Below are 18,024 nucleotides of genomic sequence, written 5' to 3'. Positions count from 1 at the left end.
CAAACTGCCGTGACCAGCTGAGCTGCCAGAAAATATTTCTGGCAGTCTGGAAACGCCAACCCCCCCTTTCGACACCGGACGCATCAGTGTGGACATTTTAAATCTAGGGGGGTTTGAGCCCCAGAGGAAGGAGGTGAACATTCGGTTCAATTTCGTAAAAAATGAGCAAGGTATCCATTGTGGGGAATTACGGAATAGATATGTAAATTTAGGTATGATTTTCATTTTAATTAAGTTAATGCGGCCTAAAAAGGATAGAGGGAGGTTCTCCCAGGCTTTTAGTTTAGCTTTGACTCCTTGGACCACCGGGTCTAGGTTAAGGGGGATAAAGCTGGATGCGTCTCTCGAGACGCGCATCCCCAAGTACACCATTTCATCTACCCATTGCAGTTGGAGATCTGGCGGGGGCTAGTCTTTTTGCCTCAGGGTCAATAGCTAGTAACTGTGATTTTGTCCAGTTCACCCGTAATCCTGTTATTTTGGAGAATTCCGTCAATACTTGCAGCGCCCCTCTAAGGGAGGAGTCCGCGTCGTTCAGAAAGAGTAGGAGGTCATCCGCGTACAGAGCTACCCTCTCCCCCAGCCACGCTATTTTTAGTCCTTTTATGTGGGGCGAGACCCGCAGTGCCTCCGCCACCGGTTCCATAGCTATTGCGAACAGTGCTGGAGAGAGAGGGCAGCCCTGCCTGGTACCCCTGGACAGTGGGAAGGGGGGAGAGACATCACCCCCCAGTCTGATGGCCGCCCTCGGGGATTTGTATATAGTTTGCAACCACCCAATAAAAACCAACGGAAATCCCATCCTCCACAGAGTTTCCCAGAGAAATGGCCATTCGATCGAATCAAATGCCTTTTCGATATCGAAGGAGGCAACCGTTCTAGTGCCCACATTATCATCCGTTGATTCATTGGCCATGAATCCAGTCTGGTCTGTGTCTATAATGGAGGGCAGAAGTGGGTTGAGTCTAACAGTAATTAATTTAGATAAGATTTTGAAGTCAATGTTGAGAAGTGCTATGGGCCTGTATGAGGCGCACTGTTTGGGATCTTTATTGGGCTTAAGGATTAGAATAACGTGCGCGTCTGCCATGGAGGGTGGGAGCGCTCCCTTCCTCAGACATTGGGTATACAGGTCTGCCAACAGGGGGGCTAGGAGGTCCGCATGAGACCGGTAGAATTCTTTTTTACTAAAATTTACCTTGCAACATGAACATACATTTTGCTAAATAATCAGCCTCTATTTCTTTCTTCTAAATCAACCGCAGAGCATTTATAAAATAGATTTGCAATCTGCATTAATTCTGGTTCAGTATTTTTAATTACGTTTATGAACCAAGATAAACTGCAAAAGTAGAATGTAGTATTATATAATGGATAGCAAAAAACTGATGGTGGAGCACTCAACCCCCATAAGCAGTATAACAAATCAATACAATTAGACAGATCAAGCAGTAAGAGACAATAAAGTAAAGAAGGAAGTAGGGAAAAGAGGATGGGGGATGTAAGGGGAGTCCCCAGGGGTCATTGCAAGCAAAGAAATAAACAGCCTACAGCTTTGTTGGATCCAACTAACCTCCAATGGTTCGAGGAAAGAGGCATTAACTTTGGTCGGAGGAAATAAGAGACCCAAGGCTGCCATATTTTTCGAAACAATGTCTTACAAAGTAGCTTCTATTTTGGCGTGAATCATAGTTTGCGTAATAGGATTTTTGGTCTCAACTAAACTTATAGATGGTGATTTCCAAGCCTTGGCTATTGTTTGCTTAGAAACCTGGATTAACAATTTAAACTGGGATACCTTGAGCTCTGCAGGGTGTTTATTCACTAGAGCTATCTGAGAGTCTGGTGCCATAGGGATTTGAAATAGGGTAGACACAATTCTTAAAATTTCAGTCCAATACTTTTGAACTACAGGACAATCCACCATATGTGTAGGTGAGTCTCCAGGTAGGCACAGCTACGAAAGCACAATGGAGTAAATATAGGTATATATTTAGCTATGCATGCTGGGACTAGATACCAGGGAGGTCAACGCCCTGTAAATGTACTAAAACATTTTGTGAAGCTGATTTAGCCCATGACTAAAAATCTGCCCAGTCCTCCTCCTTCAGGGAGACACCAAGATCAGTGTCCAATACTTTGAGGTTAACTTACTAAAGAAAAATACACTGTGCACTTTGCAAAGTGCAGTTGCACTCTGCAAGAGCAATTGTTCCAGAGGTTAGTAAATGAGCAGAAACTTTGCTGACTTCCATCATCCAATCATGTGCAAGCAAAAATGCATTTTTTTTTTATTTTCCTTGCATGTGATTGGGTATTGTTTGCAAAGTGAAGTTTTACTTAATTTTCTAAGCTCTGGAGCGACTGCACAAGCAGAGTACAACTGCACTTTGTAAAGTGCACAATCTATTTGCCTTTAGTAAATCACTCCCTTTGTGTAAGAGGGTACGCCCTTAGCAGGATAAGATATTAAATGTCAATATCAGTTATATATATTTTCCCCGGGGCATAGGGATCTCATCCAAAGAAATGTTTGATTTGGAGATAACAAAATATTTTAGAGCTGGGCAATTTGTGGTGATCACATAAAGTGATGAAGGGTTTTAGGACAGTGGATGTGGCCAGGTGATGAAGTTCAGTTCAATGTAGTTTAGTCCAGAATGAAATAACTTTGGCACAATAAATGCCAGGTAAAATTATTCTAGCTAACGTTCAAGAGTTCTCTATTCCTGTTTGTCCCTGGTTAGACCACCACATAGCTACTTTTATAACCTCCATGATAGGCCTTACCAACACCCCATACTTGTGGAGGCTTAATGCGACCCTAATTTCAGATCCCAGCATGCAAAAAATTGTGAGCACATATATAGACGAATATTTTAGACTCAACTCCACACCAGATATTGCAGTGACTACATTATGGACAGCCCATAAAGCTGTATTGCGTGGACGTCTTATAAAATTTGTCTCTGGTCACAATAAGAATAGATAGAAGAACATTCTCTCACTTACCCAGGAGTTAGAAAAATTATATAAAACTCATCATCATACTCAAGACCCTATAATTCTCTCACGTATCGCTATAAAAAAAAACTGAATTGGACTCCCTCCTCTCTTTTAAAATGGAAAAATCCCTACGCTAAATTCCTCCTCAGTGGTAATTTGTACACTGCAATGTTTGCCAGGAAACTAAATCAAATGCTCAAACCAGCCCATGTATATAAGTTGCGCACCCCATCAGGCCATATAGCATCTCACCCTTTGGAAATCTCTAATATTTTTCAAAATGTTTACACAAAACTGCTCTCTGCACCAACCTCCACTATACCTCCTACATCCTTTTCCTGGTTGGCTGGTATCTCCCTCCCCACCTTATCCTCATCACAACTACAATCGCTAAACTCTCCTTGTTCAGAGGAGGAAGTTAAAAATATAATTAAATCCCTTAAAACAGGATCAGCACCAGGTCCGGACTCGGCAATGTACTACAATTTGTGAATCAATTAGCCCCCAAATTGTCGTCTTTATTTAATTTCATCTTAGAAGGAGGACACTTTCCACACAAAATGTCATTGGCAAATATGTCCTTACTCCCTAAACCAGGCAAAGATCACTCTGAACGCTCAAATTTTCAGCCTTTCTCCATCATAAATAATGACTTAAAAATATTTAGTAGACCTTTAGCAAACAGGTTGGCGGCTGTAATCTCTTCTCTTTTTTCCCTGTATCAATCACGCTTTATACCAGATCGCCAAATTACGGACATCAGATTGGCCACAAATATAATTCAGGACTCTAACAGAACTTCATCCCCCCTACTCTTATTGAGCTTAGACATACATAAGGCGTTTGATAGCGTCACTTGGGAATATTTAGCAGCTATTTTACAATGCCTTGGTTTTCAGGGGGAGTTCTTCCATGCCTTTGAGGCTTTATATACCAATCTGCAAACAAGAATCCGTATCCCAGACTTTGACTCTGATTTCTTTAACCCCTTCCTGCCGAGCGCAAACAGATGTGTGTACTCGGCTTTCGGGGGTTATACCGGGATGATGCCGTAAGCGACTTCGTTCCAGCCTCCTAATGATGTCACTTCCCTTTACTCGGTTGCCAATGGTGCCAGTTTTAAAATAATATACAGTATTCAGAATCGCCGAAAACAGCGATCTGAATACTTTGAAGTGCAAAGACCCCAGATCCCTCCATAAACAGTACCTGTCACCACCTATTACTGTCACAAGGGATGTTTACATTCCTTGTGACAGCAATAAAAGTGATCAATTTTTTTTTTTTAACCACAATTTATTATTATAAAAATAAATAAAATAAATAAGAAAACATTTTTTAAAGTGTCCCCGTCCCACGAGTTTGCGCAGCAAAGAAAACGCATATGGAAGTCGCGTCCGCAAATGTAAATGGTGTTCAAATCACACATGTAAGGTATTGCCGCGAACGTCAGAGTGAGAGCAATAGTTCTAGCACTAGACCTCCTCTGTAACTCTAACCTGGTAACTTTTAAAAAAATTTAAAGCCTTGCCTATGGAGATTTTTAGGTACCGTAGTTTGTCGCCACTCCAGGCGTGCGTGCAATTATAAAGCGTGATATGTTTGGTATCTATTTACTCGGCATAACATCATCTTTCACATTATACAAAAAAATTGGGCTAACTTTACTGTTTGTTTTTTTTAAAATTCATGAAAGTGTCCCTTTTCCCAAAAACTTGCGTTTAAAACACCGCTGCACAAATACCGTGTGATATAAAACATTGCAACAATCGCCATTTTATTCTCTAGATTCTCTGCTAAATATATATATATATATATATATATATATATATATATATATAATGTTTGGGGGCTCTAAGTAATTTTCTAGCAAAAAATTACGGATTTTACCTTGTAAACACCAAATGTCAAAAATAGGCTTAGTCATGAAAAGGTTAAAGTGGGCAAAGGTACTACACAGGGGTGCCCACTTTCCCCTTATTATTTGCACTTGCTATGGAACTGCTGGTGGCAGCTATTCTCCAACACCCGGACATAACAGGTTATCATAAAGCTGGAGCCCAATATAAAATCAATATGTATGCGGACAATATGTTTTTATTTATCACAAACCCTACCATTTCTCTACCCAATCTGTTACACACTCTTTGCAAATTTTCAATCCTATCGGGCCTCACCATTAATCTCACAAAAATCACAGGGATGCCCATCAACATACCGGAAGCAAGTTTGTAACTTACTTAAAAACTACCCCCCTATGATTGCCAAACTCAGACAAGCACTAAAAGTATGGACATCTTACCATATTTGTTTTTGGGCAGAATAACTGCAGCAAAAATTACCATTTTACCCAAAATATTATATCTTTTCAGAGCTCTTCCCATTAAAATCACTAAAACATTTTTTCTCTCCATCCAGCGTCATTTAAATGACTTTATATGGGCCAACGCTCCCCCCAGATTTTCTAAGAAGGTACTATACTCCTCTACCTCTGCTGGAGGCCTGGGCGCCTCGAACTTATGGCATTATTATCTGGCCTCCAGGTTCACACAATTAGCACAGTGGCATATACTAAGATCCAAGGTTCCCTGAGTTAAATTTGAATCTGACTCAATCCACCCCTACTTTCTACCTGGACTGCTGTGGTCAAAGGGTGTTTCAATCTCCAATTTTCAATCCGTAAATTCTTTTCTAGCACAATCATTCCACCTTTGGAAAAGTTAGAATGCCAAATTTGGTCTATCATCCCAAGTTCCTCCACAGGCAACCTTTCTAGGAGATCCAGCTTTTCCCCCAGGCCTTACTAATCTGACTGATTCTGCTTGGTGGACGAACTCAGATGTAATTTTTCTACACAGGTTGGTGCAAAACTCAGAGTTTATCTCTTTTTCAACCCTCCAGGCCACGTACCTTATTCCTATCAAGGAAATATTCCCTTACATACAAATCAAGCATTTCTATACTTCTCAGTTTAAAGGGGACATACCGTCCAAATCATCTATGTACAAACATATTTGTTTACATAACCCCAGGGGCAAAGGTCTCATCTCCGAACTATATGCTCATTTAAACAATCAGATCTCTTCTGACCCCCTCACCTATAGAGTCAAGTGGGAATCGGAATGCTCACTGGAGCAGGGTACCTTAAATTGGAATAACTGTATTGACAATCTGAAGAAGTGTACAAGGTCACTTAACATTAGAGACACATCACTGAAACTTCATACAAGATGGTATCAAACCCCTGTTAAAATCCACACCATTTTTCCCGTTGTCTCTGCATTGTGTTTTAGAGGATACAATGTACCAGGCACATTCCTCCATCTCTTTCTGGGAATGCTCACACAAGCTTGATTCATTTACCTCTAATATAACAGATGCTCAACCGTCACTTACCCCATCACAATGTCTATTATTCGCCCCAATCCCGGAGGTTTCTACAATACATTTGAGATTGATCTATACGATTTGTGTTGCCATCCACTGGCCGATCGTGCTTCATTCAAAAACTCAATATGTACCTCTCTCACAAGTTACATACCTTTCTCACAATTCTGCATTGACACCATAAATAGAGTTGAAAAGATATATCACACCCTCTACCATACTGTTCCCTACTATGACAAAAAATGGTCCCCTTGGTCTAAGCATTACACTATGTTTGATAGCTCCCCTTAGTCCATGTGATATTGTTTCCTTCCTTTCATGTGAATGCTACTAAGCAGTTTTTACTTCCTCTACTCTGCATTATGGCGGTCCATGACATCACCGCACTGTTCCATACTGTGTTTACTGACTGTATCAAGAGTTTTTATACAGTTATTTTTCTATGAGTTGAATCGCACCAATTTATACTTCAAGATTTCATGCTGTTATTACAATGTGTTATACTCCTGTACCACCTCTTTATATAAAATATTGTAAACAAAAAAAAGTGGTCTCTGCGGCAGATTCGCCGCAAGATTACTTTTATCGGCAGCGGGAGAGGGGCCCCACTCCTGCCGATCTCCAGTGCCCTCTGTCTCTTACCGGAGAGAAATGGAAATTTGATCCTCTTGCGGGACTTTAAAGGGGACACCTACTCATGAGTAATAAAGTATAATAAGGAGTATAATAGGTAAAGGTTTGATTGCAAAAGTTTAGGTGTTTATTGGGGTAAGGATTTGGGTAAATTAAGGGTACAACAGATGAGTTGGCATAAAGTACAGGATAAAAGTTACAAACATGGAACATGGCAATACAACATGCAGAAGATCCACAATCATAGGACTCCAGGTGTGTATGGAGCACACACACAGAGAGTACCCGATGCGTTTCGAGATAAACTCTTCCTCAGGGGTGTCTGATAGGGATCAGCAAGCACAGAGCTATGTCATATTATGTTGCTTGGAAGGCATGTATTACTGCATTGTATCCAAAAAAGCACTCAATAGGAAGGGGTGTTTGGTTTGTTGGGGGATAAAAAGACACACCACTGGACTTCCGCGGACCGCTCGCCCCCAGTCCACGTCAGGCCCGTGACACCCAAAACCCGGCGGTGTGGCCTGAAAGAGAGCTCCCCAGCAAAGGGCGCCACAAAGCCACCGTGGAGAAGAGTAATTCTAAGTATGCTCCAATCTGGAGAGGGCCTGGTGAGCAAGTGAAATAGTCCTGTATGCTGTCCCAGACTGTGTGCATCCAGTTCCCCGTGAACGGCCTTCCGCCCCACATCGCTGCATGCCGCTGCCACACCCACCAGGTTGGACCTCCTGGCCTGGACCCCCTGTTGGAGCACTCACCTCCACTGCTCCCATATTGCCATCACCCCCCTGGGGCACCGCTACCCTCACAGGGAACTGGATGCACACAGTCTGGGACAGCATACAGGACTATTGCACTTGCTCACCAGGCCAGACCTTAAGGAAAAAACCCCCTCCCTTTGGAGACCTGCAGTCTCCTGCCTGCATGGGCCTTCTCTCGGCCCTCTCCAGATTGGAGCATACTTAGAATTACTCTTCTCCTTACCCCAATAAACACCTAAACTTTTGCAATCAAACCTATACCTATTATACTCCTTATTATACTCTATTACTCATGAGTAGGTGTCCCCTTTAAAGTCCCGTAAGAGGATCAAATTTCCATTTCTCCCTAAATTTTGGGATGTGGGTCCACCTCACTCAATAGACTAACATCGCACCACTACCCCATATTGACTCCGTCTCTTACCGGAGCCACTGGCAGTGGCAGAGGCGATCAGATCCTTCTCGGTGTTAGGTATGGAGATGAGTGAGGGGAAGATGGCCCCCACCCATCTCCATACCATTGCAGGGCAGAAGCAAAGTCAAAACGTCACTTCCACCCATATCTCTTAAAGGGACTTTTTTTTTTTTTTATCAAACGATTGAAAAATCGTTTACATTGCATTTTAGTGTAAATATGAGATCTGACGTCTTTTTGACCCCAGATCTCATATTTAAGAGGCCTTGTCATGCTTTTTTCTCTATTACAAGGGATGTTTACATTTCTTGTACGAGGGATAAAAGTGACACAATTTCTTTTTTAAAAGAACACTGTAAAAATAAAAAGTAAAATAAATAAGAAAAAATAATAAAAAATAATGAATAAGAAAAATTGCCGCGATTGTTAGAGAGATAGCAATAATTCTAGCCCTAGACCTCCTTTGTAGCTCAAAACATGCAACCCGTAGAATTTTTTAAACATCGCCTATGGAGATTTTTAAGGATAAAAGTTTGTCGCCATTCCACGAGTGGGTGCAATTTTGAAGCGTGACATGTTGGGTATCAATTTACTCGACGTAACATTATCTTTCACAATATTAAAAAAAAAAACTGGGCTAAATTTACTGATGTCTTATTTTTTAATGCAAAAAAGTGTATTTTTTCCAAAAGAAGTGCACTTGTAAGACCTCTGCGCAAATACAGTGTGACAGAAAGTATTGCAACGACCGCCATTTTATTCTCTAGGGTGTTATAAAAAAAATTATATAATGTTTCTAAGTATTTTTTAAGTATTTTTCTAAAAAAAAAATGTTTTTAACTTATAAACACTAAATCGCAGAAAGAGGCTTGGTCCTTACATGGTTAAGTTGGATCAGTTTACAATCACCATCCAGTTTATAAAGCTTAAGGGCTAATGGGGTGTAAAGTTTATTTGATTTGATGTAATAACAATGACAGGTCCTACACAACACTTTCTCAGCAGACTCCATCAATGGTAAATCCAGCTCAGTTTTATTTTAAATGTATCAGTGTAAATGTATGTGGTTAGCTTTGAAGGGATCAAATTGGAAAGAACAAAGGAGGATTGGAAGTCCTGCTCAAGCTGTTGCAGATGCAAAAGTCTGTCCCTCTAAAGCCCTGTACACACGGTCGGATTTTTCCGACGGAAAATGTGTGATAGGACCTTGTTGTCGGAAATTCCGACCGTGTGTGGGCTCCATCACACATTTTTCATCGGAATTTCCGACACACAAAGTTTGAGAGCTTGCTATTTCTGACAACAAAATCCATTGTTGGAAATTCTGATCGTGTGTACACAAATCCGACGCACAAAGTGCCACGCATGCTCAGAATAAATTAAGAGACGAAAGCTATTGGCTACTGCCCCGTTTATAGTCCCGACGTATGTGTTTTACGTCAACGCGATCGGATTTTCCGACAACTTTGTGTGACCATGTGTATGCAAGACAAGTTTGAGCCAACATCCGTCGGAAAAAATCCATGGATTTTGTTGTCGGAATGTCCGATCAATGTCCGACCGTGTGTACAGGGCATTAGGCTGAGTCACTACCGGAATACACATGCCTCGGACCACATGTTTGTTTTCCTACCAAAGGGCGACTGTCAATATTTCTGGAGAAGCAATAAATTCTAAATATTATTTCAGAGTTACTTGTATGTCAAGGCAAAAATCTGGGTTCAACAGATGTGACTCGTTCATACACCAAGTGGTGTCCTGTTTATTCAACAAGGAGGAGAAGGTGATGATGACAGTGCTACGGTCTGTGATAGGGTAGATAAAGGAGTGGAGAAGCCAAGAAAAATATGGTCTATTCTGGAAAAAGCATTGTGGGGATGAGACTAAAATGTATAAAATCTAGATTAATCTAAATTAGGGTTACACTCTTTCCACATATCCACTAGGGAGTTTGGCGTCAGGAGGGACCTGAACATTGCAGGAGTCACCTGGGATTCAGGTGTATATGTGAATTTAGCGAGATAAGGGTACAACGCCTGGTTCAAATCTCTTGCCATAATAAAGTGACCAATCTACATTAATTTTTTAATGCAAATCCTTATCTCAGTTGCATGCTTCATATTTAAATTACAAATGTCACATCTACTGGCAACAGTGGTGTTTAACCATTGACTAATTTTAAATGGCAAATCTTTTGGCAATTAACCATTAATCCCCAAAGAGACCCACCCATCACGGCACACATTTATCATGTTATGAGGATTGCAGGCTAAGACCCTGAGTTGCAATTACTTCTTTTTGCCCTCTCCATTCCATTCAGATGCTATAACTAGAATATTTAATATTGATGAAAAACTGGTATTTGCCCCAGGCCCCAATCTTGGCCTGCATTTGAAAGTTGTATTTTTTTTTTTTTTGTATAAAGTGCCCCTATGTAGTTGGTTTCTGCAATCATTAATTAAGAGGAACATTAATTCTATCACACGCTTACTGAAATTTTGTTTTTCTTCTCTAAGGCTGTTTAAATGTTATACGTTTTGTTGCCATAATTTATGTGTTTTGAAAAACAAAACATTTTAAATCATGTTCACAGCTATTAGCCTGTGGCACCTAACTGACAAAATAACTAGCAATCAAGAGGCACCAGTGAAAGCACTTTAGAGCTTGAAACACTCTTCCACATAAATTTCTAGGACATGAAATGCATTTAAATAGTTTTTATGAAACCCTAAAAGCCACTGCATAATGACAGCTTGTTGGACATCTACCACAGGTATTCAGGTTTTTGTTAAGCACTTGCCTACTGGGCACTTTTACCTCCTTCCTGCCGAGGTCAATTTTCTTTGAATGACAATTGCGTAGTCAAAACTGTACCCATATGAAATTTTTATCATTTTTTTTACACACATATAGCCTTCTTTTGGTGGTATTTAACACCACTCTGTTTTTTAGGCAGCACTGAGATGTAACACTGATGAGGAGACACTGATGGGCACTGATTGGCACTGATTGGCAGCACTGGTGGGCACTGATAGGCAGAACTGGTGGGCACTGTCGGGACTACACTGATAATTAGGACACTGATAATTAGTGCACAGGAAGCTGAAATGCCAAACCATTTAATTAGTGTCACTAGCCTGGCTTTGCAGTATGAGAGAGGTGCAAAAATGAAATGGTAGGTTGTACAGGATTACAAATCCTTTGACAGTTTAACAAGTAAACATACTCTATATTCATTTAAATTCATTATTTATCTGTTTTGGGTTTAAGTCAGGGCTCTGGCTGGGCAATTCAAGAACAGTCACGGAGTTGTTGTGAAGCCACTCCTTCGTTATTTTAGCTGTGTGCTTAGGGTCATTGTCTTGTTGGAAGGTAAACCTTCGGCACAGTCTGAGGTCCTGAGCACTCTGGAGAAGGTTTTCTTTCAGGATATCCCTGTACTTGGCCACATTCATCTTTCCCTCAATTGCAACCAGTCGTCCTGTCCCTGCAGCTGAAAAACACCCCCACAGCATGATGCTGCCACCACCATGCTTCACTGTTGGGACTGTATTGGACAGGTGATGAGCAGTGCCTGGTTTTCTCCACACATACCGCTTAGAATTAAGGCCAAAAAGTTCTATCTTGGTCTCATAAGACCAGAGAATCTTATTTTTCACCATCTTGGAGTCCTTTAGGTGTTTTTTTAGCAAACTCCATGCAGGCTTTCATGTGTCTTGCACTGAGGAGAGGCTTCCGTCGGGCCACTCTGCCATGAATCTCCAACTGGTGGAGGGGTGCAGTGATGGTTGACTTTCTACAACTTTCTCCCATCTCCCTGCATCTCTGGAGCTCAGCCACAGTGATCTTTGGGTTCTTCTTTACCTCTCTCACCAAGGCTCTTCTCTCCCGATAGCTCAGTTTGGCCAGACGGCCAGCTCTAGGAAGGGTTCTGGTTGTCCCAAACGTCTTCCATTTAAGGATTATGGAGGCCACCATGCTCTTAGGAACCTTAAGTGCAGCAGAACTTTTTTGTAACCTTAGCCAGATCTGTGCCCTACCACAATTCTGTCTCTGAACTCTTCAGGCAGTTCCTTTGACCTCATGTTTCTCATTTGCTCTGACATGCACTGTGAGCTGTAAGGTCTTATATAGACAGGCTTTGTGGCTTTCCTAATCAAGTCCAATAAGTATAATCAAACACAGCTGGACTCAAATGAAGGTGTAGAACCATCTCAAGGATGATCAGAAGAAATGACCAGCACCTGAGTTAAATATATGAGTGTCACACCAAAGGGTCTGAATACTTAGGCCCATGTGATATTTCAGCTTTTCTTTTTTAATAAATCTGCAAAAATGTCAACAATTCTGTGTTTTTCTGTCAATATGGGGTGCTGTGTGTACATTAATGAGGACATTTTATTGATTTTAGCAAATGGCTGCAATATAACAAACAGTGAAAAATTTAAGGGGGTCTGAATACTTTCTGTCCCCACTGTATATACATGTTGTTTTTACTCACTACTTTTAAGCAGTCTAGTATGTTCTTTTTGCAAAGCAAATATTTCCTTTCAAAAGTGAATTTTCACTTTGTTTAGTGAATGAGGTAAAGCAAAGTGGAAATCCATTTTTGATGAATACTCAACTATGTGCAAGGAAAATTTAAAATAAGTCAAAATTCAATTCACTTTGCAAATTTCCTTAGCTTAGTGAATGAGGTGAGGGTGCCCTGATCTCAATCATACAATTATATGTGCAAGAAGAAAAAATCATGCATTTTTCACAACTTATGATTTGTTGCAAAGTAAATGTTCAGTTAGCTCATTAGCTTTGCAAAGTGAAAATTTACTTTTCACAAGTTCATTTAATAAAAGAGTATACAATGTTCAGTTCGCAAAGTGAAAGAGCCTTTACTTCATTCATCCGATCATGTTTTTTTTTTTATTTATTTTCCTTGCATATGATATGGCATTCAAAAGTAACATAATTCCACCTATTTAATTAAGTTAAATGAACAATTACTTTTAAAGAGACCATTCTCTCTGCTCCTTTACAGCAACGACTTTGTATTTTTTTCAATGCCAGCCAAACATGGAGTAGCTGTTTAGTTAAAATGTTGGTTTGTGACATTGTAATAATATATGCTTAAATGCAGTCTTTTTTGTCTTTTACTAATTGTATAATTCCAATGTATACAGTCACAGTACCACTCCAAGTTGGTCCACCCTTGCCCGCTATAAATTGGTGCTTATCTAGTACATCACTGACATTTAATTCATACACAGGGGAAGAACACAAACAAAATTCTTTACTCATTTAAAAACATGGCATCACAGGCTATATACAGGCTGAATTCTCTTTCGTGAGGGTAACTCCACTTTTAAGTTAAAAAATATAGCATATAAAAGAAATAATATAACATATACAATTGCACCACAAGTCATATTGTAATTGAATGTTATTAAAAATTACCTTTCCTTTTCAATCTGCAGCTTTGTAATTTTCAGTAAAATGCAATTCAACATGGCTACGTAGAAGTGTTCTGTACACAGAATATGTACAGAATGCCCCCCAGAAACATTATTTCCTGCTTGTGTGATTGACTCACTGATTTTCCTACAAATCTGCACCAAGATACAAGTCATATTTCAGGCATCTCCTGCAACAAAAAATTTCATTTTTGGTGAGATACTCCCAAAAGGAAATCACGTTCAAAGGGATGTAGACTCTGCTATTTTCCTCATTAGTGCCCTGCAGGTGCAGCAGTCGGTTGATAATTATGAAACCACTCCCATTAGATTCACTTTCCACATGGACACAAAGAAACAGTGATTTCTTCAGAATAACAAAAGGTAGGAATCTGCAACAAAGTTTGTTAAAATCCTTGCAATGTACATAAATCACCCAGAGGGAAATGTTTCTTTTTCTCAACAAAAGTGGAGCTACGCTTTAAGTGTCTCAATCTTATAAACACTTAGTCATAGTCATACTCCTTCTTATGTGTTTTTATTGTTTGTACATGTCCCCTAAACCCTCAAAGCTCATTGACCTTAGCCTAATATATAAAAGCTATAAATGCATAGAGTGGTTAGGAAATGCTCACTTGCTTTAAAGGCTGCCATATATAATTTACCATTGACCTGGTTTTCAAATTATCAAGGGATATTTGTTATGTCAAACAAAAAATATTGTTTCCATTTTTCTCTCTTTTGTGTTATCTGGGACATAAGTGTCTAAAGCAAAAAGAATACAAATTCTGGTTTTGCTGATGACATGTAGATTTTCTGTTTCAGATTGCAAAACAATTAGAAGGAAGGAGTCAAGTCAAATCAGACATGCAATGCTTTTTACAGAAAATTCAAGCCTACGTTTTCTTTCTGTCACAATATATTCTGTCACTTTGTGACTTCTTAATAAGAATTCCTAACTTTTCAGGTAAATGTGGGCCTTTAAGCATGAACTGAAATTCTAACATTATATTTAAATTTTATTGGTTTTATACCAGACATTTACAGTACATGTTTCTGAATTTAGCTTACCTTCATCACTGTTGTCATCCACCAGGATAATTTCCTTTAGGAGATGGACAGGTGTGTGATTTACTGCACTGTGTACTGATCGTAGAATCACTGATAGGGCTTCGTTGACAAATATGAAAATGATTGATATCTGAGGAAGTTCCTTGGGGTATTTTAATTTCTTGCACCTGAAAGATATAAAACCATGACATATAGCATGTTCTTTTCTAGTAAAGTATTTTGTCTAATTTCCTGGATAAAAATGTATTATATTTCACACTTATTATTAACTGTAATGATTAGCCATGCCTGCTAAAACTGTTGTAAATTTTGTCAAGCCCAAAGCCACACATAATGTAGCTTCCCATTAAATCCAGCAAACATTATTGTACAAGCAGTTTACAGAGACATATCACTCTCATCATCACTGACGCATTTCTCACCCTACTAAGCCCTAATTGCTGAGCAAGAGGAGTGGGGGAAATGCACAATATTTCTGTATATATGAATAATAGCTTGTTAAAGCTTAAAGGAACATGTGTGTTTTCAAACATCTCATAAGACATTCATATGTTTATACAATTTTAACCACTTCAATACAGGGCACTTATACACCTTCCCGCCCAGACCAATTTTCAGCTTTCAGCGCTATCGCAGTTTGAATGACAATTGCGCGGTCATGCTATACTGTACCCAAACTACATTTTTATCATTTTGTTCCCACAAATAGAGCTTTCTTTTGGTGGTATTTGATCACCTCTGCGGTTTTTATTTTTTGCGAAAACAAAATTTTGAAAAAAATAAAAGTTTTGCTTTTGTTTCTGTTTAAAAATTTTGTAAATAAGTAAGTTTCCCTTTCACTGATGGGCACTGATAAGGTGGCACTGACAAGCACTGATAAGGCGGCAGCGATGAGTTGGCACCAATGAGCGGGCACTGATGGGCACTGACGATGGGCACTGATATGCGGCACTGATGGGCATTGATAGGCGGCACTGATGGGCACTCATGGGTGACACTGGGTGGCACTGGTGGGCACTGATGGGCACTGATAGGCGACACTGATGGGCACTGAAAGGCTGCAAAGATGGGTTCTTATGGGTGGCACTGATGGGCACTGATAGGCAGCACTGCTGGGCACTGATGGGCACTGATAGGTGGCACTGATGGGCACTGATACGTGGCACTGATGGGCATTGATACGCGGCACTGGTACGCGGCACTGACAGGCATCCCTGATGGCACTGGCAGTGGAAGGCATTGGAGTGGGCACTGATTGGCAGCTGCCTGGGCATTGATTGGCAGCTGCCTTTGCACTGATTAGTATTTCCCTGGGGGTCTAGGGGGCATACCTGGTGGTCCAGTGTGGCTGGTTTCCCTGGTGGTCCTGGGCGGCTTCCCTGGTGGTCCTGGCAGCTTCCCTGGTGGTCCTGGGTAGGATCTGAGGGGGGGCTGTGCTGATAAACAATCAGCACACACCCCTCTGTCAGGAGAGCAGCCAATCGGCTCTCCTCTACTCGCGTCTGTCAGACGCGAGTGAGGAAAAGCCGATCACCGGCTCTTCCTATTTACATCATGAACAGCCGTGATTGGACACGGCTGATCACGTGGTAAAGAGTCTCCGTCAGAGACTCTTTACCTAGATCGGTGTTGCGGGGTGTCAGAGTGGGGGTGCGCTGCGGCTCAATATCCTGAGGACGTCATATGACGCCCAGTCAGGATATTGAAACCACTTTGCCGCCGTCATTCTGCTATATGGCGGGCGGCAAGTGGTTAAACAATGGTAATACCCTGACATCCCCGACCCCAATATACAGTATCTCACAAACATGAGTATACCTCTGAGATTTTTGTAAATATTTTATTATATCTTTTCATGTGACAACACTGAAGAAATTACACTTTGCTACAATGTAAAGTAGTGAGTGTACAGCTTGTATAACAGTGTAAATTTGCTGTCCCCTCAAAATAATTCAACACACAGCCATTAATGTCTAAATAAATGTCTGGCAACAAAGGTGAGTGAAAATGTCCAAATTGGGCCCAATTATCCATTTTCCCTCCCCAGTGTCATGTGACTCATTGGTGTTACAAGGTCTCAGGTGTGAATGGGGAGCAGGTGTGTTAAATTTGGTGTTATCACTCTCACGTTCTCATACTGGACACTGGAAGTTCAATGTGGCACCTCATGGCAAAGAACTCTCTGAGGATCTGAAATAAGAATTGTTGCTCTACATAAAGATGCCCTAGGCTATAAGAAGATTGCCAACACCCTAAAACTGAGCTGCAGCATGGTGGCCAAGACCATACAGCGGTTTAACAGGACAGGTTCCACTCAGAACAGGCCTAGCCATGGTCGACCAAAGAAGTTGAGTGCACGTGATCAGCGTCATATCCAGAGGTTGTCTTTGGGAAATAGACGTATGAGTGCTACCAGCATTGCTGCAGAGGTTGAAGGGGTCGGGGGGTCAGCCTGTCAGTGCTCAGACCATACGCTGCACACTGCATCAAATTGGTCTGCATGGCTGTTGTCTGAGATGGAAGCCTCTTCTAAAGATGATGCACGACAAAGCACGCAAACAGTTTGTTGAAGACATGCAGACTAAGGACATGGATTACTAGAACTGTGTCCTGTGGTCTGAAGAGACCAAGGTAAACTTATTTGGTTCAGATGTTGTCAAGCATGTTTATCAGCAACCAGGTGAGGAGTACAAAGACAAGTGTGTCTTGCCTACAGTCAAGTATGGTGGTGGGAGTGTCATGGTCTGGGTCTGCATGAGTCCTGACGAAACTGGGGAGCTACAGTTTACTGAGGGAACCATGAATGCCAACATGTACTGTGACATACTGAAGCAGAGCATGATCCCCTCCCTTCGGAGACTGGGCCACGGGGCAGTATTCCAACGTGAAAAGGAACCCAAAAACACCACCAAGACGATCACTGCCTTGCTAAAGAAGCTGAGGGTAAAGGTGATGGACTGGCCAAGCATGTCTCCAGACCTAAACCCTACTGAGCATCTGTGGGGTATCCTCAAATGGAAGGTGGAGAAGCGCAAGGTCTCTAAAATCCACCAGCTCCGTGATGTCATCATGAAGAAGTGGAAGAGGACTCCAGTGGCAACCTGTGAACCTCTGGCGAACTCCACGCCCAAGACGGTTAAGACAGTGCTAGAAAATAATGGTGGCCACACAAAATGTTGACACTTTGGGCCCAATTTGGACATTTTCACCTAGGGGTGTACTCACTTTTGTTGCCAGTGGTTTAGACATTATTGCCCGGGAGTTGAGTTATTTTGAGGGGACAGCAAATTTACACTGTTATACA

General features: G+C 41.0%; 1 protein-coding gene across 1 annotated transcript in view; it reads right to left on the bottom strand.

The window, feature by feature from the left end:
• Positions 1 to 18,024, bottom strand: part of GALNT17 (polypeptide N-acetylgalactosaminyltransferase 17) — an 815,309-nt gene that overhangs the window by 566,374 nt on the left and 230,911 nt on the right. The window contains exon 3 of the mRNA XM_073615091.1: positions 14,721 to 14,887. Coding sequence (XP_073471192.1) covers positions 14,721 to 14,887 — 167 coding nt within the window. The remainder of the gene's footprint in view (positions 1 to 14,720; positions 14,888 to 18,024) is intronic.

Source organism: Aquarana catesbeiana, linkage group LG02 (genome assembly GCF_042186555.1).
Source record: "Aquarana catesbeiana isolate 2022-GZ linkage group LG02, ASM4218655v1, whole genome shotgun sequence".
Lineage (NCBI taxonomy): Eukaryota > Metazoa > Chordata > Amphibia > Anura > Ranidae > Aquarana > Aquarana catesbeiana.
Note: the sequence above shows the minus strand (reverse complement) of the source record. Positions and strands in the feature narration are given on the sequence as shown.